This window comes from Ranitomeya variabilis, chromosome 5 (genome assembly GCF_051348905.1).
Source record: "Ranitomeya variabilis isolate aRanVar5 chromosome 5, aRanVar5.hap1, whole genome shotgun sequence".
Taxonomy (NCBI): domain Eukaryota; kingdom Metazoa; phylum Chordata; class Amphibia; order Anura; family Dendrobatidae; genus Ranitomeya; species Ranitomeya variabilis.
This window is the reverse complement of record NC_135236.1, coordinates 177433647-177457722: the sequence shown is the minus strand read 5'-3', so window position 1 is coordinate 177457722 and position 24076 is coordinate 177433647. Positions and strand designations below refer to the sequence as shown.

Sequence of the window (24076 nt, the reverse complement as noted above, 5' to 3'; positions counted from 1 at the left end):
AACCCAAGAGTTACATTTTTCTGCACTAAAATTTTGCTTTAATCACAAGAGGTAACAGAAGATAAAAGCACATCTTAGTTTATGCAAAACCTGAATCCATCAGAATTGATCAGAACCTGGTGGGTACACTGCAGAGCGAAGAAGGGAAGGTGTGACATTATGGAGTGCGACTTTTTTTATCACTTCATTGGGGGACACAGGTAACCCTGGGGTGTATGCTGCCATATTGCCCATTCTCGGACCCGCAGGCAGAACTTTATCCCGTCACCTTTTAAGGGTGTTTCAGGGCGATTCCCGTTGGCCAGTCCTAGCCTTTTCCCCTCCCCACACCTCTCCTCGGAGAGGGCTGGGAGGAAGACAGTGGTCACCAGCGTTGGCCTCCCCCATTCTTGTAAGGGGTAGATGCCATCTTCTGCATCGTCTGGAGACAGTGCGGGAAGGAGGATCCCTGATTCCAGTGACCCTCTCACACCCAAGGGCTCCTGATGTGATCCTCATCGCCATAGAGGAACCATAGACCCACCTTACAGGTATGAATGTTTCCTCCCCTGCAGCGGCGCATGCATCAACATTTCTGTCCCTTAACGGGACAGGGCGGCTTTAATCATTAGTCACCACAGCCGCGGCCATTTTCCTTGTGACCTGTCCCAGTTTTTGGGACATCCTCCTTTCCTCCCTTGCAGTGCCCCCCTCTCTGGCTTCCTGGTCATTCACCTCCGATCGCTTGACTTTCGCACTCTTTTCAGCCAATAGGAGACCTCGCTGGGTCAGAGATTCTCTGCTCTGACCAGGCCATGCTCCCTGCTTTGTGTGCATCTTGTCGGCGCCTTTTCTCTGCTCTTATCGGAGCTCCCTCTCCCTGCCGGGACACGCCCCCCTGGCGATTCTCCAATTAGAGGGGCACTTTCAGTTTATTGCCCGCCAGCAGATCCTCCTGACTGCTCATGCCCCCTGGTGTGTCAGCCAATAACCGCTCAACATCATGCCTGCTGTGTTCAGTGTGGCCGATGCCATTTTGGATCTGGTGCCTCAGCAGATCGTGTGTCCTGTCTGAGTCTCTGCATTTATCTGCCCTCCTCCTGCGCTTTCGGCATCAGAACTTGCTACATCTACCTGCGGACATCTGACAAGGGGGACACAGCTAACCCATCAGTCATCTGCTGACCATCGGATAGGCTCTGCCCTCTCCCTCCTTTGCCTCTGTCCCCCTATATAGCCCTTTTCAGCAGTATCACCAAGGCTTGACTTATACCCAACTCTGCAGGGGCTTCTTGTCCTCTCTCTAAGCCTACTGTGATTAATTACGCCTGCGCCCGCTGCAACAGAAAGTGGCCTTCAGGTCAACCTTCCCCTTTCTGCCCGTCCTGCAGGCCTTCCACCATGTCTGCCAAACAGGAGCATTCTGATGCCTGGGATGAGAGCACACCCCTTCCTCCGGAGTGGGCTATTGCCATGTCACAGTCGGTCTCTGACCTGACTAAAGTATCACAGTCCCCGGTCCAGGTCCTGCAGCATCTTCCTGCCACTACCTGTGCTCCGAATGCCTCTAACGGTGAGGCCGGGGTCACACTTAGCGTAGGGAAATACGGTCCGTTTTTTACAGGTGTAATACGCAGAAATGTTCCCTAAACAGTGACCCGTATGTCATCCGTAGGTAGGATGTGGCTGCGTATTTTATGCATGTAAACCTCCGTATGTAATCCGTATGGCATCCATACTGCGTTTTTTTCTCGCAAACTTGCAAAATGGACATAGAATGGATCCATGGGCTCAAATATACATGAAAACATATATAGAGTTTATATATATATATATATATATATATATATATATATATATATATATATATATATATATATATATATATATATCAGTGAGACAAATATATATATAGATATATATTTATATTTCTAGCCCACGCTAGATTTTTCAGTGATTTAACCCTTTATTTTAACACAGGTCCCAAATTTTACACACAGACACTTCTAACATTATTAGTGAGGAATATGTAAAAAAATAAGGGATATGAAATGGTTTACTGTAGGTAAACCATGTCTCATATCCTGTCGGGTTTGATAAGGAGATAGCAAAAGCCGGCAATTGAATTATCAGCTTTTATGCTATCTAGCTCTGTATTAAATATAAATATATGTCAGAAGAAAAACAGTAATCAGCACCGCCAATTGTCTAGATTAGGGAAGCGGACACACCGGATTGCGGCCGAAGCTTGCCTCTGGATCTCGGGTGCTTAGCCGAAAAAATATTGAGATGCAATCCATAAAACGAAGAGAAGATAATAAGCAGCACTCACCGATCATCTAAAACAGGTTTGTCCTTTATTCAATCATAATAAAAAAATCTTCATGGCTCGGGGATGTGCAAAAGTTAGAGTGTGCAGGTCCAGACGACGGCCGTTTCGCGCCGATCTGGCACTTCTACTGGTCAGTGGTTAGAAGGATGTGACGTGGAAAAAAATACAAACACCAAAACTAGCTCCTCCCACCGCCCTCCCTGCTACCACTAGGTGACATACATAAAAACAATTAAAATGAATGACATTCATTCACCGTTGCGTAACTAAACCCAACGGATGAGCACTAATCTAATTAACCACTGTTCATTGACATATTCATGGAGAGAAATATCGACCAGAGAGCAACCATGCGGTTACATTTGTATCACTGGCTACGAATATCTTTACCGTATTTTGCACCCTATTTAATATCTATCAAATAGCATTTGGCCATAAAGAAAGCAAATAATGAAAAATGAACAGTTCGCTCTTTCCCGGTCACAGGAAGATTGACATGTCAACTCTGTCGTTAAACCCTATCGGACCCATCGCACCTGTTCGCATGCATGATCCACTTGGCCTCCCGTCTTAATAAGAGGTTGTGCAGATCTCCTCCCTTTGCGGGCAATGTTACCTTTTCAATACCCGCAAATGTCATAACATTCGGGTTCCCCCCGTGTTTTTCTCGGATGTGATTAATTAACCTTGGAACCCCTTTGCCTGAGGCAACTGACTTATAATGTTCCCTGAACCGCACATATAGGTGACGTATGGTCTTACTTATGTAGTAATACTTACAGGGACAAAATACCACTACATAGTAAGTCTTGCATGATATGAATTCCGCAACTCTATGGCTAATCGGACCCATATTTAGAACCCGATCTGTAATGTGATATTTGCAATATAAACAATGTCCGCAACGGTAATTCCCTTTCGGGACTCCCTGTTCTAGCCAATTAGTGTTCTCTTTGGAAATGCGGTTGCGTACTAGCACATCCCTCAACCTTGTGCTGCGTCTATTTGAAATCAGAGGACCTCTAGCTACAACTCCTGTCAATTCCTTGTCCCTTTCCAATATATGCCAGTTTCTCCTAATGGCGGCCCGTATCTGATGACCCATGGAGTTATATTGAAAACAAAAGGTAAACCTTTTTTCTGCCACATCTTTTAACCCTTGTTCTCTACCAGCTGTTTCTCCATTAATTCTCTCTACTGCTGCCTGTAACAGAGTTTCTGGGTACCCTCTCCTCTTTAGTCTCTGACATAATTCGGTTGATTGTAACTCACTTACTCACTACTTAGGGTACCGTCACACTCTGCAACTTTCCAACGATCACGACCAGCGATACGACCTGGCCGTGATTGTTGGAAAGTCGTTGTGTGGTCGCTGGAGAGCTGTCACACAGACCGCTCTCCAGCGACCAACGATGCCGAGGTCCCGGGTAACCAGGGTAAACATCGGGTTACTAAGTGCAGGGCCGCGCTTAGTAACCCGATGTTTACCCTGGTTACCATTGTAAATGTAAAAAAAAAAAACACATACTCACATTCCGGTGCCTGTCACGTTCCCGGGCGTCCGCTTCCCTGCACTCCTTCTGCATCCTGTGTAAGCGCGGCCGTAAAGCAGAGCGGTGACGTCACCGCTGTGCTCTGATGTACGGCCGGCCGGCGCTGACACAGGATGCAGGAGGAGTGCAGGGAAGCGGACGCCCGGGGACGTGACAGGCACCGGAATGTAAGTATGTAGTGTTTTGGTTTTTTTACATTTACAATGGTAACCAGGGTAAACATCGGGTTACTAAGCGCGGCCCTGCGCTTAGTAACCCGATATTTACCCTGGTTACCAGTGAAGACATCGCTGCATCGGTGTCACACACGCCGATGCAGCGATGTCAGCGGGTGATCCAGCGACGAAATAAAGTTTCAAACGATCTGCTACGACGTACGATTCTCAGCGGGGTCCCTGATCGCAGTAGCGTGTCAGACACAGCGAGATCGTAACGATATCGCTGGAACGTCACGGATCATGCCGTCGTAGCGACCAAAGTGCCACTGTGAGACAGTACCCTTACTGTAGGTAAACCATGTCTCATATCCTGTCGGGTTTGATAAGGAGATAGCAAAAGCCGGCAATTGAATTACCGGCTTTTATGCTATCTAGCTCTGTATTAAATATAAATATATATATATGTGTCTCAATGACATACAGTACAGACCAAAAGTTTGGACACACCTCATTTAAATATTTTTCTGTATTTTCATGACTATGAAAATTGTAAATTCACACTGAAGGCATCAAAACTATGAATTAACACGTGGAATTATATACTTAACAAAAAAGTGTGAAACAACTGAAAATATGTCTTATATTCTAGGTTCTTGAAAGTAGCCACCTTTTGCTTTGATGACTGCTTTGCACACTCTTGGCATTCTCTTGATGAGCTTCAAGAGGTAATCACCGGGAATGGTCTTCCAACAATCTTGAAGGAGTTCCCAGAGATGCTTAGCACTTGTTGGCCCTTTTGCCTTCACTCTGTGGTCCAGCTCACCCCAAACCATCTCGATTGGGTTCAGGTCTGGTGACTGTGGAGGCCAGGTCATCTGGCGGAGCACCCCATCACTCTCCCTCTTGGTCAAATAGCCCTTGCACAGCCTAGACATTTATTTGATCTATTCTATTCTATTCTAACCTGTTAGTGTGATTTTACTGTACACCGCACTGAATTACCGGCTTTTCTACAGAACACCGTATTTCTCGCAAGTCACACCCATGGTCCGTGTGTAATCCATATTTTTCTCCCCCTATAGACTTTCATTGGCAGATTTTTGTGCAATACGCTGACAAACGCAGCATGCTGCGATTTTGTATGGCTGTAAAATACGGCTACGTAATATACGGCAGATAGGAGCTGCCCCATAGAGAATCATTGGTCTGTGTGCAATGCGTAGTTTTGCGCCTCTCATACATCCGTAAAACTCTCTAGTGTGACACTGGCCTGATTCGCACGCACCTGACCTTCACAGGGACAGATCGGGTACAAAGGCTAGGAAGCATGCTCCTTCTAGCTTCTCATCCAGTTCCCCAAGAATCATCCAGTATGCTCTCCTCTACCCATGCCCCCTCCTTGGAGGCGCCTTTTGAGTCAGATGTGGATTCCCAGTCTGAGTCTGAGTTGGACCAGGCCTCAAAAATGCAAGATACGGTAGATAGCCTTATCTTGACCATTACCCAAACTCTTAACCTAAAAGAGGACGAGGTCCTTCCCGGACTTTTCCGAATCAAAGAGAATTTGAAGCAAATATGGCTAAGCACTGGGAACATCCCGAAAAGCGCTTTCTGGGAAGGAAGCAGCTAGACATTCTTTACCCCCTTGTCCCAGATCTTGTTGGTAGATGGGCAGAGTCCCCTAAAGTGGACCCGCTGGTTTCTTGACTGTTTTCCAAGACAGTCCTGTCTCTACCGGATGGTGTCTCTCTCAAGGACTGTACGGATAGGCAAATTGAGTCTTTGGCTAAATCAGCCTTTGAAGCTGCTGGCTCCTCCCTCTGTCCCATCTTCGCTTCCACCTGCGTGGCAAAGTCCAGGTCTGCCTGGGCAAAAATGCTTCGCCAGGGCATTCTAGCGGCAGCTCCTCCAGATGAGAAGGCAGATTTGGCAGACCAGATTGACCACGCCAGCAAATATCTTCTGACTGCCTCTTTAGATGCGGCCAGTTGTTCTGCTAGGGCAAATAGCAACATTGTTGCTATACACTGTATCCTCTGGTTGACGGCGTGGAATGCAGATTCACCCTCAAAAAAGTCCCTCACTAACCTGGCCTTTCAAGGACAAGTTTTCATCTCTCTGCAAGGGAATCCGCTCTCTAAAGTGACCAGCTCCTCTCCCCCTGCGGTCCTGCATGAGAGTTCTGTATTGGCCAAGATGGGCCTAGTACACAGAGCTGGTGAATATGCTAATGGACGTCCCCTGGGGGCTCCAGACCGTCCAGATCTTCTCTCACAAGGCCCCCTCTTCCACCGGAGTTCTCAGTCTCTGACTTTAACGGCATGGCCGTTAAGGCCGCAGGCCTGAGGGAGGCTGTTTTTTTACCATCAGGTCATTCAGACCATGATTAGGGTGAGAAAACCAGCATCCTCACGTATCTACCACAGATATTGGAAGGCCTTCTTCCTATGGTGTGAGGAAAACAATTTGGTTCCTATGTCCTTTTCTTTTCCTTCCATCCTTGGTTTTCTACAAGTGGGTCTTGATTCGGGTCTATCGCTGAGTACTATTAAGGAACAGGTTTCCACTCTATCAATTCTTTTCCAGCGGAATCTGGCTTCCCGTTCCCAGGTAAAAGACCTTTCTTCAAGGTGTCGCCCACCTGGCACCTCCTTATCGTCCTCTGGTAGACCCATGGGATCATAACCTCGTCCTTGGCTCCCACCCTTTGAGCCCATTCAAGATATTTTGTTTTCTCTACTGTCATGGAAAGTTGCCTTCTTAGTCACCATTACGTCTATCAGGAGGGTTTCTGAATTAGCGGCTTTATCCTGTCATTCTCCGTTCCTGATTCTGCATCAGGACAAGGTAGTTCTCAGACATGTTCCTTCCTTCCCAAGGTGGTCTCTTCATTTCACATCAATGAAGACATTGTCCTTCTTTCTCTATGTCCCTCTCCAGTCCATCCCCTGGAGAAGTCCCTCCACAAGCTGATCTGGTCAAAGCTATTCAAATCAATCTTTCAAGGACTGCTTCCTTTCATCAATCCAATTCCCTATTTGTCATCTCTGAAGGCCGTTGTAAGGGGCTCCCAGCTTCTAAGTCTACTATTGCCCATTGGATTCATACGGTAATATTGGAGGAATACCGTGTTCAGGACAAACAGTCTCCTCTGGGAGTGAGGGCTCACTTCACCCGGGCTCTGAGGGCTTCCTCGGCTAGGAAGGTGCTGTAGGCGGGAGTTACGCACCGGCCGACCCAAGTCTGCTTTCTTTGCATTCTTTCTGTTCCCACCTTTGAGACTGCTTTTGGACATCCCATGGTTACCTGAGTCCCTCAATGAAGTGATAAAGAGGGATTTTTGGTAATCACCATAAAATCTCTTTCTTGGAGCCTTCATTGGAGGACACAGCACCCTCCCTAATTGTTTGTACTGCTTTTGGGCTTAGGTGCCTTTGTTAGTTGGGATGGTACATATGTTGAGTTTTTGGTTGATTCGCCTACTGCTTTAACACCAACTGAGGTACTTTGTGCCTGTCGATGGATGTATACTGAGGAGGAGCTATTTTCCTTTATTGCCTAGTGTCAGGCTCCTAGCAACAGTAGCATACACCCCATGGTTACCTGTGTGCCCCAATGAAGGCTCCAAGAAAAAGTTTTTATGGTGACTTCCAAAAACCCCTCTTTTGTAGGAATGCTTTGCAGATACCATGTCACACTAGTAAAGCTCCTAAGGTGCCAGAATTGTAGAACCCCACAAATGTTACCCTACTGTACAAACTGCACCTCTCCATAAATTAATCTAGGGTTATAGTGGGCATTTTGGCATCACAGTTGTTTCTAAGAATTGTATCACTAACATGTTTTTAGCCCTAGATTTTTCACTAGCATCTAGAAGCCATGCGCTCAAACCCTATTAGTGATGTCCACTTTTTTTTCACGAACAGTACTTAGACCAAAAATTCAGTCTTTGCTATACAGATTTACTGAAATAGGTTTATTTCAAGTGTCATGTTGTCATTGAAAATAAAAACACATTATACAGGGAAACTATTTAGAAAGTGGTCATCTACGTGGGTGGCCTTCTCAGACTAATGGCCAATATAGAAAATTAAGGATTGAACTAAAAAAATCTTCAACAGAAAACGTGGTCTCTTTAAAGGGAACCTGTCACCCCCAAAATCGAGGGTGAGCTAAGCCCACCGGCATCAGGGGCTTATCTACAGCATTGTGGAATGCTGTAGATAAGCCCCCGATGTATCCTAAAAGATGTGAAAAAGAGGTTAGATTATACTCACCCAGGGGCGGTCCCGGTCCGGTCCGATGGGTGTCGCGGTCCGGTCCGGCGCCTCCTCCCATCTTCATCAGATGACGTCCTCTTGTGGTCTTCACGCTGCGGCTCCGGCGCAGGCATACTTTGTCTGCCCTGTTGAGGGCAGAGCAAAGTACTGCGGTGCGCAGGCGCTGGGCCTCTCTGACCTTTCCCGCCGCCTGCGCACTGCAGTACTTTGCTCTGCCCTCAACAGGGCAAAGTATGCCTGCGCCGGAGCTGCAGCATGAAGACCAGAAGAGGACGTCAACCTATGAAGATGGGAGGCCCCGGACCACGAAGCCCATCGGATCGGACCGTCAGCCCAGGTAAGTATAATATAACCTTTTTTTCTCATCTTTCAGGATATATCGGGGGCTTATCTACAGCATTCCAGAATTCTGTAGATAAGCCCCTGATGCCGGTGGGCTTAGCTCACCCTCAATTTTGGGGGTGACAGGTTCCTTTTAAGGTGGTTGTCACAGGTGTCAAACGCCAGACCTGCTGGGCAAATCCAGCCCACCATATCATTTTATGTGGCTTAGAGATCTGGTTGCCTGCCAGTGCTCAGGATCCAAGATGGCAGAGGGAGAGGGTGGCAAGCGCTGCCAACACAAGGATCGGGTGTCATCTTGGATTCTGAGCTCTGGCGTGTTCCTCAACACCTTTCTTTTCAGTAACTCCCATGTGTTGGCACAAATACGAGACCCCTACCCAGTGCAGAGCTCTGACAGATGTTTTCAATGACTACTCTAAACAAGACTGGGACAGATCACACATCACTGATAACCACCCCCAGGTCGTTATAAATTCCTCTAATCCTAAAATCAGACAGACTGACCACTGGAAAATGATGTCAGACATTTGGCCATAAAACAATAAGTAAGCATTTTTCAAAAACTTGAATTAAAGTTAAAAATGAATTTCAAGCAAGAAATCTAACTGAATTACATTTTAACCATACATGTAAATGGTTGTGCTTGTATTTTGCTGTGTGTTAGTTATTTTCAGAACATGATCAATGGGTGAGGATGGTGTGTGATATGGTGTCTCAGGTTATTTAACAGTATGTTAAGGAGCAGTCTCATTTATAGTCTTATAATTACAACTGACAACCATAACACTGATGTGGCCCTTGATGAAAATAAGTTTGACACCCCTCTTCTAAAGAGCCTGTATGTATTGGGTGGGATTCATTGGAGTATCCCTATTAAAAAAATCAAGTCATCAAAAAAACCAATTGTTTACAATTTCATGGTAATCACATTTTTTGTGATTAAGTTTTCCACATCACAATATATTACGTGAATAAAACCCCCTTGGAATATCGCAGTTTTCGCATAGATCACAAACTCCTATATCAGGGGCTATTCATATTGCGTTTTGCCCCTTCTGTCAGATGTTCATCTGAATCCCCATAAATTAGAATTCAAGGAGAAATCCAGACGGAACCATAGATTTCAATGAGACAAAAAGAATTCAAGGACTCAGTTTGTGATTTGTGTGTCTGTCTCACAAGACTGACATCTCCGAGAAAAAGCATAAACCTAACTATAGATAATTCCTTTTACAGCATGAGGTCAGGACGATCAAAGAGTACATATTAACATTACTAAACTGCCACTGTGAAAAGAGGATTACTAATTACCACATCTATACTGAGATAAATGGAAGGTCGCTTTAACATCAATGTTGAGGCTTTGGAGGCCTTATACATCTGGACGATACGTCCAATAGCTTGAATTATTCTGCTCTTTAATGGTATCCACAATGCATATTAACAGATTACAACTGATGCCACTTTAGACCAAGAAATATTTGTATATTTCTCCTGTCTGACAACAAAGACTTAAGAAATCATACGGTTATTCAGATTTAAAAATCTATACACGTTCCAGGGAAGATATTTACAGAATGAACAAAGTCAAAATAGCCAATAGGCATGTCAATATTATACAAAAAGCAATGTACTTTACAGCATTAGAATTGGGAAGTCTATGGGAGTAAAAAAAAAACAAAAAAACTCTGGAGACACTCCATTAATTTGCTTTCCTCTTCTTTACAGATGGTCTCTCGAACACATCTCTTACACCAGCCGCTTTCTGCTTAAAGAACTTTGTATTCTGGGCGCTCTCTTGTCCCCAAGCCGAATCAAATGAAGTTGTGTCCTGATCAACCAAGTGAGTGTATTTTGTGCGACCAGAACGACCAAAGTTTTTGACCTGATTTGAAGAGATAAAAGAAATAGTTTATGGCAGGGTTTTTTATTTATAAAGAGAAACCAGTAGATTAATTAACAGAAAATGCAACTTGGGCAGCTCAGTGCACTTGTCTACACTGCGGATGGGAGAGTTTTCTGCAAATTAAACTTCTACTATGTAAAGCATGTTGCCAACGTGTACTATCACATGTAAGGTTGGTCGGTTATGCACACAGATTAAAAAAAAAAATTAAAAAAAAATTGTTATCCTGAATGATACCTAAAGCTTGACATGGCATCACAGCTTTCATATGAGAGGCTGAGTAGCTGTGTACATGTATTGGATTACCTGTTCTGAGCTAGGTTACAACCTGTTTTAAAAGTCACAGCTGAATTTATAATTCTGTGAACTTCAGAGCTGAATAACATTCTCTGCAATCCATAAACTTCACACCATGCACTGTTAAGTAATATGGTCTAAGATTATTTCATTCATATTCTGTCACATTAGCTGCATTGTACTAGTTCACCTAATGTGACGGAATATGAAAGAAATAATCGTTCTCGAGTTATATACTCTAACCTGTGCAATGGTTTTAACAGTAATTTTTCAGAGTATAAGAACTTTCAGGGAAGCGTAACCAAATGCTGAACTGAACCGGTAGTTCATAGAAGAGTAAGCGGTTACCTGCATAACTTTCGGCAGAATGGTTTTGTTGAAGTGGTCTTCCAACGTAGGAGCACTGAAATCTCTTTTGTACACATCCTCGTCTTCATCCTAGAGAATAAAAAATACATGATTAAATATTTTTCTAGATGGCAAAGAGAAATGGAGGCATTTCAGATTCTTCACTAGATCATGTCCTACCATGAAGAAAGCTCCTCTGTGGTAGTACTTCTGGAGAAACTTGTATTTCCCTTTCAGTGCCTTGTTGGTTATTATCTTGCCATTGGCACGAAGCTCTGCTCTGCGCTCCTCCTCCGTCATGTTGCGCATGCGTTCAATCTCAGCCTTCTCCTTCTCCATCCTATTATAAGAATAAGGTCAGGAGACAAAAATAATAAACAACCAGAATTATATCAAGGCAATTTCTCACACTAACACTACCTGTATTATGAATATTCAATACAAAGAAAAAACGGAAAGGAAAATCCAAGATTGGATTAATATGCTGTAACATGAACAGACAGGTAAATAATAATGAAGAAACGTACGTTTCTCTTTCTTCACGGTCACGCTTGATGCGTTTCAGTTCTCGTACTTTCCAGGCCTCATACTCTTCCTCATCGTTCTCATCGTCAGTGTTCAGAGCATCCAGTGCAGCCAGAGACCTCTTGTTTTCCTCGATCTCTTTCTTGGCCTCCTCCTCTACAATCTATCAGACAAGATGGAATGAAACCACTTTGATCTGTAACAACTGAACAGTCATTTCTCCGATCCATAACAATTACCTACCTTTAATGTATATTTACGTCTTTCCTCAGCCATACGCTTGGCTTCGACCTCTGCTTCTTTCTGCTTAATGGCTTCAGCTTCTCTTTCCTGAACGGTTACTCTGTCCTTCCTAAAAGAGAAACAGGACTCATTGGCAAAGTACATTTTTGCCTTCCAATGCTATTTGTCACTGGAAACCTAAGAAATTCAGGGCAGAAAAGCGACTTTTCACTAATCTCCTTTTGATGGTATTCCTGGTAGTAGAAGTTTAAAAATGTTGAAAACTGAATTCCTCTGTAAAATAAGCAGTCAACGTATGTTGCACCATACTCAGAGATGCTTGAAGTGGTCTCAGAAAAAAAATCCTGCAGTCACTGCTGAATCGTGACACTGTGCAATGTGCACACTGTCAAGATTCCCTTGTTGCATGTGTAGGTGGGCGATCACTGTGACGGCATTTATGAGATTTGCATACTTGCAATCATATGATGACCAGTCTCACCTAGCTTCTCTCAATAGAATAGAACAGAGAGAAGCACAGGACTCCAGTAAGCAGTTATATAAACAGCATACATGAGGTCAACGACTGCCCACCCGCACACGGAAGGGGCATCATGACAGTGACTGACGGTAGACTTTTCTTCAGAGTCCGAACAATCCATTTAAAGTGAACTGGAAATTTGCCTTGTTGAAATTACACTTCAGTTTATTTTCATTTTCCCTGCTGCCATAAAGGATCCTTTATTGCACATGATAAATATATAGAATTCATTTTACTAGTTTATTTTGTTGCCAGGGTTTCAGCATCAGTGCAAGTTGAGGTTTCTGGCCCAAGAACTGCTGGAGATCATCTCCAATGCTCCCACTACAACACCTCATGTCTCCGGATTGCCATAGGGATTTCCATAGCCCAAGTGGCTTCAATAGCAGCAGTTACTGAATCCACGAAATATGAAATGGGTACATCATTCCCGCTTACGTAATTCATTGGACATTGAGTGTGTCGAATGACAATGTTTTTACTTGGTCCTAGTAAAACAATAAAAATTATACCTATTTAGTAACCTGATTTGTCAGTGCTGAGAAATTAGGTTTTTAAGCCACATGCAAATTAGCCTGGAAGTACACTGGGGGCCGGCATGTCACTGTGCATCAGTAGGCCCCGAGTGCACTTCCAGGCTAATTTTCATGAGGCTTCAAAACTTGATTTCTCATGACTGCCATAAGATTGCTTCAAAACAGGTATCATTTTTATTTTTGTATTAGGTCCTATGCAGCCGTACCTCTAGTCTCAGTAGTAAAGTCGTCCTGACAGGTAACAAGCCAGTAACACAAATGATCTCTTTGCGCCTTATTTTTTAAGTTATTGGATCCGTACAGAGCCTCTGTAACAGGGCTGAACAAAGCCAGTGCATTGGACATGAAGTTTTGTCATGGGCAACATTGGAGTAGAAGGAAATTTGTGGCCTGTAACCTTAAGCTCCAATATCAAGAAAGAGATTAAAAAATAAAACTACGGTAAATATATTGCCTTTACTCACTTTCTAATAAAAACTGGTTTCAGTCTTGGTTCCGTTTCATCCTCACTGTCTGTATATTCCTCATATTCTGACTCAGACTCTGACTCTTCTCCTGATTTCCATTCATCTTCTACCTCCATCACTTCCATTTCGTCATTTTTCCTTTCTGCAGCTCTTTGGCGCATCATTGAGCGGCGACGCTCAATTTCCTAACAGAAATACACAAGCTTGAATGGAGCAAGAAAGGGTCACAAGAGAAAAGAAATCTGTGTCACACTGTCATCTAGGTGCTGATTGTCACATTAACCAATTGCTGGGCACCTAAAGGAAAACCAAAAGGTGCTTGTATACATGATTAAAGGGAGCCTGTCAGCAGTTTTGGCCGATATAAGATACGACTACCGCCTTTCAGGGCTTATTTACAGCATTCTATAATGCTGTAGATAAGCCCCGATCCTTAGCCGAGAGCCAGCAGGAGGGTGTATACTGCAGGGGAGGAGCTAACTTTCTTTGTATCACTTAGTGTCCTCCTAGTGGCAGCAGCATAACACCCACGGTCTGTGTCCCCCAATGAGGCGAAGGAGAAAAGTAAGTTTTATTATACTCACCTGGAGGGCAGTCCGGTCCGATGGGTGTCACAGGTCTGGATCCGGCGCCTCCCATCTTCTTGCGACAATGCCCTCCTGCTTCTCCATCGCTCCCCGGCATGGCACTCCGGCGCAGGCGTACTTATCTGCCCTGTTGAGGGCAGACCAAAGAATTGCAGTGCGCAGGAACTGGGAAAGGTCAGAGAGGCCCAGCACCTTCGCACAGCAGTACTTTACTCTGCCCTCAACAGGGCAGATAAGTACGCCTGCGCCGGAGCGCGAGGCCGGGGAGCGATGGAGAAGCAGGAGGGCGTTGTCGCAAGAAGATAGGAGACGCGGGACCCGGACCTGTGACACCCATCGGACGGGACCACCCCCCCCCCCCCAGGTGAGTATAATAAAACTTATTTTTCTTATCTTTTAGGTCAGATCGGGGGCTTATCTACAGCATTATAGAATGCTGTAGATAAGCCCTGAAAGGTGGTGGCCGTATCTTACATCGGCCAAAACTGCTAACAGGTTCACTTTAAGCATTCCATGGTGGAACCATGTAGTCATTTCCACAGCACATTAATATGCATATACCATGGCTACAGGTACTGACAATAGTCTTATTCATTCTACATGCAGATGCTGCTGTGTATTTGCCCCATGTGAATGTAACCGAATACTTCAATTTGGAACAAAATCAGGAAAATGTTGTAACTCACCTCATCATCCACCTCTTCTTCCTCCTCCTCACTGGTGTCTTCCCGTTCCACGTGCCAGTCTTCACCACCTGGTTCAGACTCGGACTCACTTTCACCCACTACCTCAGGCTCTGCAATTTTTCGGTGTCTGGCCAATCTGTCCAAAAGGAATTCCAAATGCCAATTATTCATTGAACAAATAAAACTTCAATAAAGAGTAGAAAATACGATATATCCAGCAGGAAATTCAAGTAAAAAGTATTGTTTATTTCTTCATATTAAAATATAGATAATGGTAAACCACTCAAAAAGTATTACACAGCAACACGCATAAAAAGTTCATGGAGTGGCAGCGTTATTCCGACGCATTTCGACTTGATGTCTTAATCATGGCTTCAAGCCAAGGTGTTGCACAAATTTAAAAAAACAAAACAAAACAACATGCTTATCTTTTGACTGCTAACCCTTTTCTGCTCTCAGTCCTGTGTCCCCCGCTGGTCTCCCGATATCAACAATGACATGTAACCGCTGCATCCAATCAGTGGCTACTGATCAGCTGCAACTTTTTTTTTTTTTTAATTCTAATCCAAAGTGAAACAGCAGTGTTTTTTCCAGTCGTACAAAAACGTGATTGAAATGCGCAGATCGTAGCAGCAGTCCCATGACATGGATTATGTTAGACAATGAATAAGCTCGCTCTCAATAAAATAGGTTGGTGCTCCAAAGAGTAACAATATCATCAATATAAAAAAGGTACTTCAGCACACATAAGCGTAAATCTTAATGGAAGAGTTTATTGTAATTCGACCCTTGAAAAACAGAAATTGTCAACGTTTTGGCCGTACAGGGCCTGTATCAAGATAACTGTATGCAGAATGGTCGGGAAACTGGAGCGCTGCGGAATTTTTTCACGGGTCGGATTGCAATAAATTCTTTCATTAACACTTATGTTCATGTGTGCCGAAGTCCCTTTTTAATACTGTTTATGGAGCAGCAAGGGACATAGAGCTGAAAGCAAAAGAGAGGCACCAATCAGGGAGGTAAGTACAGCTTTTTCTAATTTATGCTGCACCCTGGGACATTAATACGATGTTGTGCTGTGGTGGACAACCCATTTAATCATTTTACAACACCTGAAAGCCTCATAGAGAAATGTTGGGTTTTCTACAGTTAGTGGAGGGGGAATGTATGTGACCTAAAAGCATAACAGTGAAGTAAGGTCCTAAGTAGCCTCATGTAAGAGCCGACACAGACTAATAGGCTGTTTCATAGGCACCTCACTACAAATCTGGCTGATGAAGACTAGTAACTTTTATAATTACATCATACAAAGGCATATTACGCCATATAAAGAGAAAAGCTTACTTCTCCTCCACATCTTCATTCACACGATTCTGCAATCGTCGTAGACGGGGATCACTGGTGCTTTCTTCAGGTGGTTCCTCCAGTTCTACCTCCTGCTCCTTTCCTTTCTTAATAAACTGGAACTCCTCATCCTCCTCATCAGAGGATTCCATTGGTGCATAGTCTGGTCTCTTACCGGAGACATAGCGCTTCACCTTCACCTTTTCCATCGATATTTCACCTGAAATAATTAAACCAGGTCACAGTCAGGTTTTGCTAAGTAGATGCCATCATAAGCAACGGCCACAGGCCATAGTACTATATAGTGAACACTCCAATAGTCCCTCATGGCAGACCAGGGCCACATATTACTGGCAGGGAATAAAACCAGGGCATGGTTAGGAATACAATCTCCATTCTCCATAGAGATGATGTCCAAGGTCTTATGTTTTTGAGCTTCATATGTCTGTATATTCATAGATCCTACAACCTAATACAATGTCTTGGAAGTATTCGTACACTGTGAACTTTTCCAACATCGTTTCACATTGCACCCACAATCTTAAATGTTTTTTATTGGGATTTTATGTGACATACCAAGACAAAGTGACAAGTATTTGTGAAGTGTAAAGGAAATGATACCTGGTTTTCTAATTATTTTGAAAATATAAATCTGAAATTGTGATGTGCATTTGTATTCAGCCCTCTGTAGCCTGATACTCCCTAAATAAAATCCTGAATGACCAATTGCCTACAGAAGTCTGTGTGTTATTTATTCTCAGTATAACTATAGATGTTCTGTGAAGGCCTCAGAGGTTTGTGAGAGACGATTAGGGATCAAACAGCATCATGAAAACCAAGGAACACACCAGACAGTTCAGGGATAAAGTTGTGAAAAAGACTAAAGCAGGATTAGGTCATAAAAAATCTGAAATCTCATGGAGCACTGTTCAATACTTCATCCAAAAATGAAGACATTGCTGTCCAGCTAAACTGACATCCCAAGCAAGGAGAGTAATAACTAGAGAAGCAGCTAAGAAAAGAGGCCCATGGTCACTGTGGAGGAGCTGCAGAGATCCACAGCTCAGGTAGGAGAATCAGTCCACAGGACAACTATTTGGCCAAGTTCTGTATTTGCAAGTCAAAATCAGGAGAGGAACAAACAGAGGAAAAGTATAATAGAAACACGTCACCACTTATGCATTTTTCACCCACTTGGTCTTGGCTTACAAATACTGATACGAAATACTGACAAAATACTGAAGGTGTGAATGTGGCCTTCATCATATACTCCACAAATCTGGCTTTCTTGGAAGAGTGGCAAGCAGAAAGTCATTTTTAAAAGCAAGCCAGAAGAAGTCCTGTTTGCAGTTTACAAAAAAAGAAATATAGGGAGCACAGCTGGCATGTGGAAGAAGGTGCTCTGGTCAGATGAGACCAAAGTAGAACTTTTTGGGCTAAATGGAAAACAACATGTGTGGCTGCAGCTAACGCTGCATACACCATCCCCAGAGTTAAACATGGCAGTGGTAGAAGCATCATGTTGTGGGGATGCTTTTCTTCAGCAGGGTCAGGAAAGCTAGTCAGAGTTGATGGGAAGACTGATTGAGCTAAATACAGAGCAACAATGGAGGAAAACCTGATAGAGGCTGGAGCATAGGTTCACCATCCAGCAAGACAACGACCCTAAACATACTGCGAGCACTACAATGTAATGGTTTAGATCAAAGCATATTCATGGCAAGACTTGAAAACTGCAGACGGCCATATAGTATGGACGACAATCGCATCACACTGTTCGGACTGGCTGGGGGCTCTCCTGAGCAGAATGGGACAGCTACATAGAAATACATGAAGCTGTCACGCTCCGGTCAGGAGAGCCGCTGGCCCCAAGCATTGCCATGTGATCGTTGTCTGGGTTATACGGCCGTCTGACTGCGCTCATATGGGAACACTTAACTTCACGTGCAGATTTTCCCCACAGAATTACATCAGATGCGGAAAATCGCACAGATATAAAGCGCCTGTGTTTTCAGTGTGTTTCTGCTGTGTATGTCATCTACACATGACTGTGTCAGTAACGTTTTGTCAAAACCAAAATACATCCCGGCTGCCATCGGCACAGCTCACAAGGGCAAAGATGGCTCAGTACCTCTGCTACATCGCAGTGGATCTCAGGGAGAATGGGGTCACACCGCACCCACCAGACAGGCAGGTCATGGGGGCTCAGTGGTTAGCACTGAAGCTTTGCAGTCCTGGGTTACATCCCACCTAGGACATCTGCAAGGAGTCCATGTTCTCCCCGAGCTTCCTCCCACTCTCCATAGACATACTGATGGGGAATCTAGACTGGGAGCCCCAATGGGGACAGTGGTGATGATGATGATATCTGGAACTGGCTCTGACTTATCACGGTGCGACCCGGACACCTGCATTATCACAGGCCGGTATATATATATATATATATATACACAGCCTTGTGACGTAAGCACTGTTATTCTGGGCAGCTGGATACACTGAGGCTGAGGCTTGCGGCCTGCTACCGCAGACATTCCTGCCGTCTGGCTACACAGGCACTTTACCCTTCTCATTGCGGACGGGCACGGCTCCGGCCGTGGACTGGATCGGGGGCTGCTTGTTGAGGGCGCTGGAGGACGACATCGTTCCGGTAATTGCTCAAAACCGACACACAGACTGGACACTGCGGGCAGCCGGACCTTTGGAGGACCAAACAACCACAGAGTCGAAGCTGCTTCCGGAAAGACCGGCGCTCTATTGTAACTTCCCTGTGCGGCAGCTGTAAACTGCGCATGCGCACTCAGCTCCTCCCTTTCCGCTCTGGTCCTGGAAGAAGATGGTGAGTCGATGTTGTCTCTCTGCTCTCCGTGCTGTTTATCCGTTGTCATCCTTCTCCGGGAGACGTTCCTGAGTAACCCCGGTGTGTCCTCAGCGATGTGCACGGTGCAGGCTGTCTGTTACCGCCCATATTAGTGGCTTTGAACATGGTTTTATATGTGGAGCCGGCTGCCGGGATGGAGCAGGCCCGGAATGTCGCCATTGTGCTCTCATATAGGGAGTGCTCGCTGTGGTTGTCAGGACTGCATGTTGTCCGTGTGGTTGTCAGGTCCTCCAGTGTAGTGTCTGTGGTGACTAGTAGTGGTGGCCCGCTGCCTTGGTGCTGGTCACTCCCAGACGTACCGCTGCTGTCACACTGTACATAGTGGCTGTATATAGCGTATACTCCGGGGGAGCAGGTACTGACTTGTCCACTCTATCCTGTCCACAGCCATAGATGTGTCCTGCCCGGTATAGCGGCCTGTAGACTTTCCCACTCTCAGCTTGGGTCGTCCGTCTCCAGTCCTTGAGTTACAAGTTTCACTAACTACATCCATAACTCCGGCTGTTGTAAAACCATAAACTTTTTTTTTTTTTTAAATTTCAGGCCAAACGCACCAAGAAGGTCGGCATTGTGGGTAAATATGGGACCCGTTATGGGGCCTCCCTAAGGAAGATGGTCAAGAAGATTGAAATTAGCCAACATGCCAAGTACACATGCTCCTTCTGTGGCAAGGTAAGCTGTTCGTATTCTTATTAATTGATTAATCTTTGCTTCAGGTAAATTGAAGACTGTGCTGAATTCCTGTATTCGGAAGTGTAATAGTTTTTGTTTTGTTTTTCTCTTAGACAAAGATGAAGAGACGGGCTGTTGGCATCTGGCACTGCGGATCTTGCATGAAGCTTGTAGCAGGAGGAGCCTGGGCCTACAAGTAAGTGCAGAAAGCTGGTTCTGGATGACAAACATTTAGGCTATGTGCACATTCTGCCGATTTTGCTGCGGATCCCCAGCGTTTCCGCAGCTGCGGGTCCGCAGCAGTTTCTCATGAGTTTGCATTACAATGTAAACCTATGGGAAACAGAAAACGCTGTGCCAGAAAACGCGGCGGTTTACATTCCGCAGCATGTCACTTCTTTCTGCAGGTTCCGCAGCAGCTTTACATCTGCTCCTATAGAAAACCACAGTTGTAAAACCGCAGTGAAATCCGCAGAAAAACGACGGTAAATCCGCAATAAATCTGCAGCAAAAACACAGCGGTTTTGCCCTGCAGATTTATCAATTCTGCTGTGGAAAAATCTGCAGAGGACCATTCTACGTGTGCACATACCCTTAGGCCTAATTCATGGTGATTTTTGCTGTAATATAGGAGCAGTATAGGACATTGAGTCGCTGTGTATACCCAACCTGATCCTGAGAGTGATGGGTATCCCTATTATGCTGCTGAAACCAAAGGTCCTCAGTTTGGCCTTAAAGTCAGCCATAGATATGTCTTTTAAGGGGGATAGGAGGATACTGGACCATATTCATGATTGGGCTCAGATGTTGCGACTATGTTCTGCTGACGTTCCTCCAGCATCGCAAGTGAATGAAGTGTTTCATACCCTATTAGCATGCTCTAAAACAATCCATTGGATAAAAGTGAATGTGATGTGTATTTTAAAATCCATGGTATGTTTATTACTGCCTGGGATTCAGTACAGAAGAGCTGCACATTGGCTCCACTAAACCACAGTATCTCTATTTAGTACACAGATCTGCCGGTCCAGCCTTTGCATAAATCTGTTTCAGTTGCAGATTTTCTTCAATTAAAAAAACTGATACTGCTGGGACGTAGAATTTACAATACATTGCCACTGGTTTTTGGAGTGCTTTTAAAGGCTTTTTGTGTGTCTGTGGTGTTTCCCAATTTTATTCCCCTCTAACCCCACTGTAAGGGTATGTGCACACGATGCAGATTTAGTGCAGATCTGCAGCAGATTTTTCTGCAGCAGAAACGCAGAACTGCACTGTGATTTACAGTACAATGTAAATCAATGTGAAAAAAAAGCTGTGCACATGATGCAGAAAAATCCGAGCAGAAACGCTGCAGATATCAAAGAAGTGCATGTCGCTTCTTTTGTGCAGTTCTGCAGCTTTTCTGCACCCCTCCATGATAAAAATCCACACTGGTAAAATCTGCACAGAAACTGCAACAAAAACGCACAAAAACTGCATCAAATCTGCACCTGCGTTTTCTGCCAGGAGATGTAGATTTAGTGCAGAAAATTCTGCACCACATTTCCTACGTGTGCACATAGCCTAAAACACTGTGGTTAAACAGATTGGCCTGTTTTTTCTTGATCTCACACAATGGGGGAATGCCATATCATATCAGTGTTAATTGCCAGTTATATGTGCTGTCGGTATTTGGTAATGGCGTCCTTTCATGCTGTTGAGGATATGTGGCATTTAATCACTTATGTCAGCATTTTTTTTTCTTTGTTTTTTTTCCCTTATCCTGAACAATGCTATTTAAAGAGTATCTCCAGGACTATAGCATTGAACATGGGAAAGACCTAAGGGTACTGTCACACTCTGCAACTTTCCAACGATCACGACCAGCGATACGACCTGGCCGTGATCGTTGGTAAGTCGTTGTGTGGTCGCTGGGGCGCTGTCACACAGACCGCTCTCCAGCGACCAACGATGCCGAAGGCCCCGGGTAACCAGGGTAAACATCGGGTTACTAAGCGCAGCCCTGCGCTTAGTAACCCGATGTTTACCCTGGTTACCATCGTAAAAGTAAAAAAAAAAAAACAGTACATACTCACATTCCGGTGTCCGTCAGGTCCCTCGCAGTCTGCTTCCCGCTCTGACTGAGTGCCGCCGTAAAGTGAAAGCAGAGCACAGCGGTGACGTCACCGCTGTGCTCTGCTCTTACTTTACGGCCGGCAGTCAGTCAGAGCGGGAAGCAGACTGCGAGGGACCTGACGGACACCGGAATGTGAGTATGTACTGTTCGTTTTTTTTACTTTTACGATGGTAACCAGGGTAAACATCGGGTTACTAAGCGCGGCCCTGCGCTTAGTAACCCGATGTTTACCCTGGTTACAAGCGAACGCATCGTTGGATCGGTGTCACGCACACCGATCCAACGATGACAGCGGGAGATCCAGCGACGAAAGAAAGTTCCAAACGATCTGCTACGACGTACGATTCTCAGCAGGGTCCCTGATCGCTGCTGGGTGTCAGACACAGCGATATCGTATGGATATCGCTGGAACGTCACGGATCGTACCGTCGTAGCGACAAAAGTGCCACTGTGAGACAGTACCCTAAGGACCACAAGGGCAGCACACTGATTGGGGCTGCATCTCATTCATTGTTTGCACAGTAGATAAACTGCAGGACCATGGCAATTAGGATTATGTCTTAAAGGGGTTGTCCACTACTTTTGACAATCCCGTCTCAATCAGCATGTTTGACCCCGGTAAAATATGCCAGCGCTGTTCCAGCTGTGTCTGCTCTCGCGGTTCCCGCGTCACATTGGGTACAGGACTCTAGTGACCATTGGCTTCACTCTCCCCACCTTCAGATGTATCAGACATCAAGAGGAAGTGAGCGGCCAGTCCCAACGCTCACATCCTCGCTGTCTCATTCATACGAAGGAGGGTGAAGCCGTTGCTGATTAGGCACAGAACTCTAGTGACAATGTGACGTGAGCCCAGGGGATCTGTAAGAGTGACTGCGTCTGAGGTGCGCATAATTCCACAGGGGGAGGGCGCAAAAATGGTGATTGAGATGGGATTGTCAAAGTAGTGGACAACTCCTTAAAAAAAAAAAAAAAAAAAAAAAAAACTATTAAAGACCAATAAAATACCTTTTTTTTTTCTTTTGAAATTTGTGAAAAAATGGTTGTAATTTGGTTAAGAATATCAATGCCAAGTATAAATTGTATAAACTACCAAGACTTTGAGGAAATTATTCTATTTATGTATCAGGTAAAAGGTAGATGCTTCTTTTACCGGGCACTCTGTTGCTGAATTATTAATTATAATTGCTGTTTGCTTGTCATGGTTTTGCTCTATGGGAACAGATGAAATAGTAGTTATTGAAATGTCTTTTATTCTTTTCCAGCACCACCTCTGCTGTCACAGTAAAGTCTGCCATCAGAAGACTGAAGGAGTTGAAAGATCAGTAGATTAATCCTTTCTGTGGAATATCCATCTATTTGTCTGGGCTATTCTTTAATAAAGAAATGTCTTGGAAAATGGAAGCGTAATGCTCTGACCTTTTCTATTTTTCTGTATTCATCCTCTCAGCCGACTCTCATATATACTGAAGTCAAATGTAAATTGCAGGAACTTTTAAAGGGAACCTGTCACCTGAATTTGGCGGGACCAGTTTTGGGTCATATGGGCGGGGTTTTGGGGTGTTTGATTCACCCTTTCCTTACCCGCTGGCTGCATGCTGGCCGCAACATTGGATTGAAGTTCATTCTCTGTCCTCTGGAGTACATGCCTGCGCAAGGCAAGATTGCCTTTCGCTGGCGTGTACTCCGGAGGACAGAGAATAAACTTCAATCCAATGTTGCGGCCAGCATGCAGCCAGCGGGTAAGGAAAGGGTGAATCAAACACCCCAAAACCCCGCCCATATGACCCAAAACTGGTCCCGCCAAATTCAGGTGACAGGTTCCCTTTAAGGGGTTGATGTGAAGATTCTAATTGGTTTTATCCTACTAAAGAGTTAAAGGTGGTGTTGGAGGGCTGATGGGTGGGATCCAAGATGGTTGAGTTGATTATCTTCAACTGTTGTTTTACAGTGGGTATGGAAAGTATTCTTCCCCTTTAATTTTTTTCACTCTGTTTAATTGCAGTTATTTTGGTAAATTCAAAAAAGTTCATTTTTCTCTCATTAATGTACACTCTGCACCCCATCATGACTGAAAAAAACAGAAATGTAATTTTTGCAAATTTATTAAAAAGAAAAACTGAAATTACATGATCATAAGTATTCATACCCTTTGCTCAGTATTGAGTAGAAGCACCTTTTGAGCTAGTACAGCCATGAGTCTTCTTGGGAATGATGCAACAAGTTTTTCACACCTGGATTTGGGGATCCTCTGCCATTCTTCCTTGCAGATCCTCTACAGTTCCGTCAGGTTGGATGGTGAAC

At 44.6% G+C, this 24076-nt stretch overlaps 2 protein-coding genes across 2 annotated transcripts; one reads left to right on the top strand and one right to left on the bottom strand.

The window, feature by feature from the left end:
• Positions 1-9839: 9839 nt before the first annotated feature.
• Positions 9840-18854, bottom strand: MFAP1 (microfibril associated protein 1). The gene is made up of 9 exons (XM_077263566.1): positions 18668-18854; positions 16107-16326; positions 14763-14898; positions 13487-13674; positions 11967-12075; positions 11726-11886; positions 11379-11538; positions 11199-11288; positions 9840-10532 (listed from the first exon to the last, which is right to left on the bottom strand). Exons 1-9 carry the CDS (start codon positions 18744-18746, stop codon positions 10350-10352), a joined length of 1326 nt encoding a protein of 441 aa, XP_077119681.1. The 5' UTR covers positions 18747-18854; the 3' UTR covers positions 9840-10349.
• Positions 18804-23176, top strand: RPL37A (ribosomal protein L37a). Its single transcript, XM_077263567.1, has 4 exons — positions 18804-18942; positions 19528-19656; positions 19770-19852; positions 23038-23176. The coding sequence occupies exons 1-4, from the start codon at positions 18940-18942 to the stop codon at positions 23099-23101; spliced, it is 279 nt and encodes a 92-aa protein (XP_077119682.1). The 5' UTR covers positions 18804-18939; the 3' UTR covers positions 23102-23176.
• The last annotated feature ends 900 nt before the right edge of the window (positions 23177-24076 follow it).

Coding starts and splice junctions, on each gene's coding strand:
- MFAP1 (XM_077263566.1), bottom strand. CDS start 18,746: ATGTCGTCCTCCAGCGCCCTCAACAAGCAGCCCCCGATCCAGTCCACG. Junction 11,539..11,725: donor GACCGTGAAGAAAGAGAAAC/GTACGTTTCTTC, acceptor TTCTTATAATAG/GATGGAGAAGGAGAAGGCTG. Junction 10,533..11,198: donor TTCTGCCGAAAGTTATGCAG/GTAACCGCTTAC, acceptor TCTTCAAATCAG/GTCAAAAACTTTGGTCGTTC.
- RPL37A (XM_077263567.1), top strand. Junction 19,657..19,769: donor CATGCTCCTTCTGTGGCAAG/GTAAGCTGTTCG, acceptor TTTTTCTCTTAG/ACAAAGATGAAGAGACGGGC. Junction 19,853..23,037: donor GGAGGAGCCTGGGCCTACAA/GTAAGTGCAGAA, acceptor ATTCTTTTCCAG/CACCACCTCTGCTGTCACAG.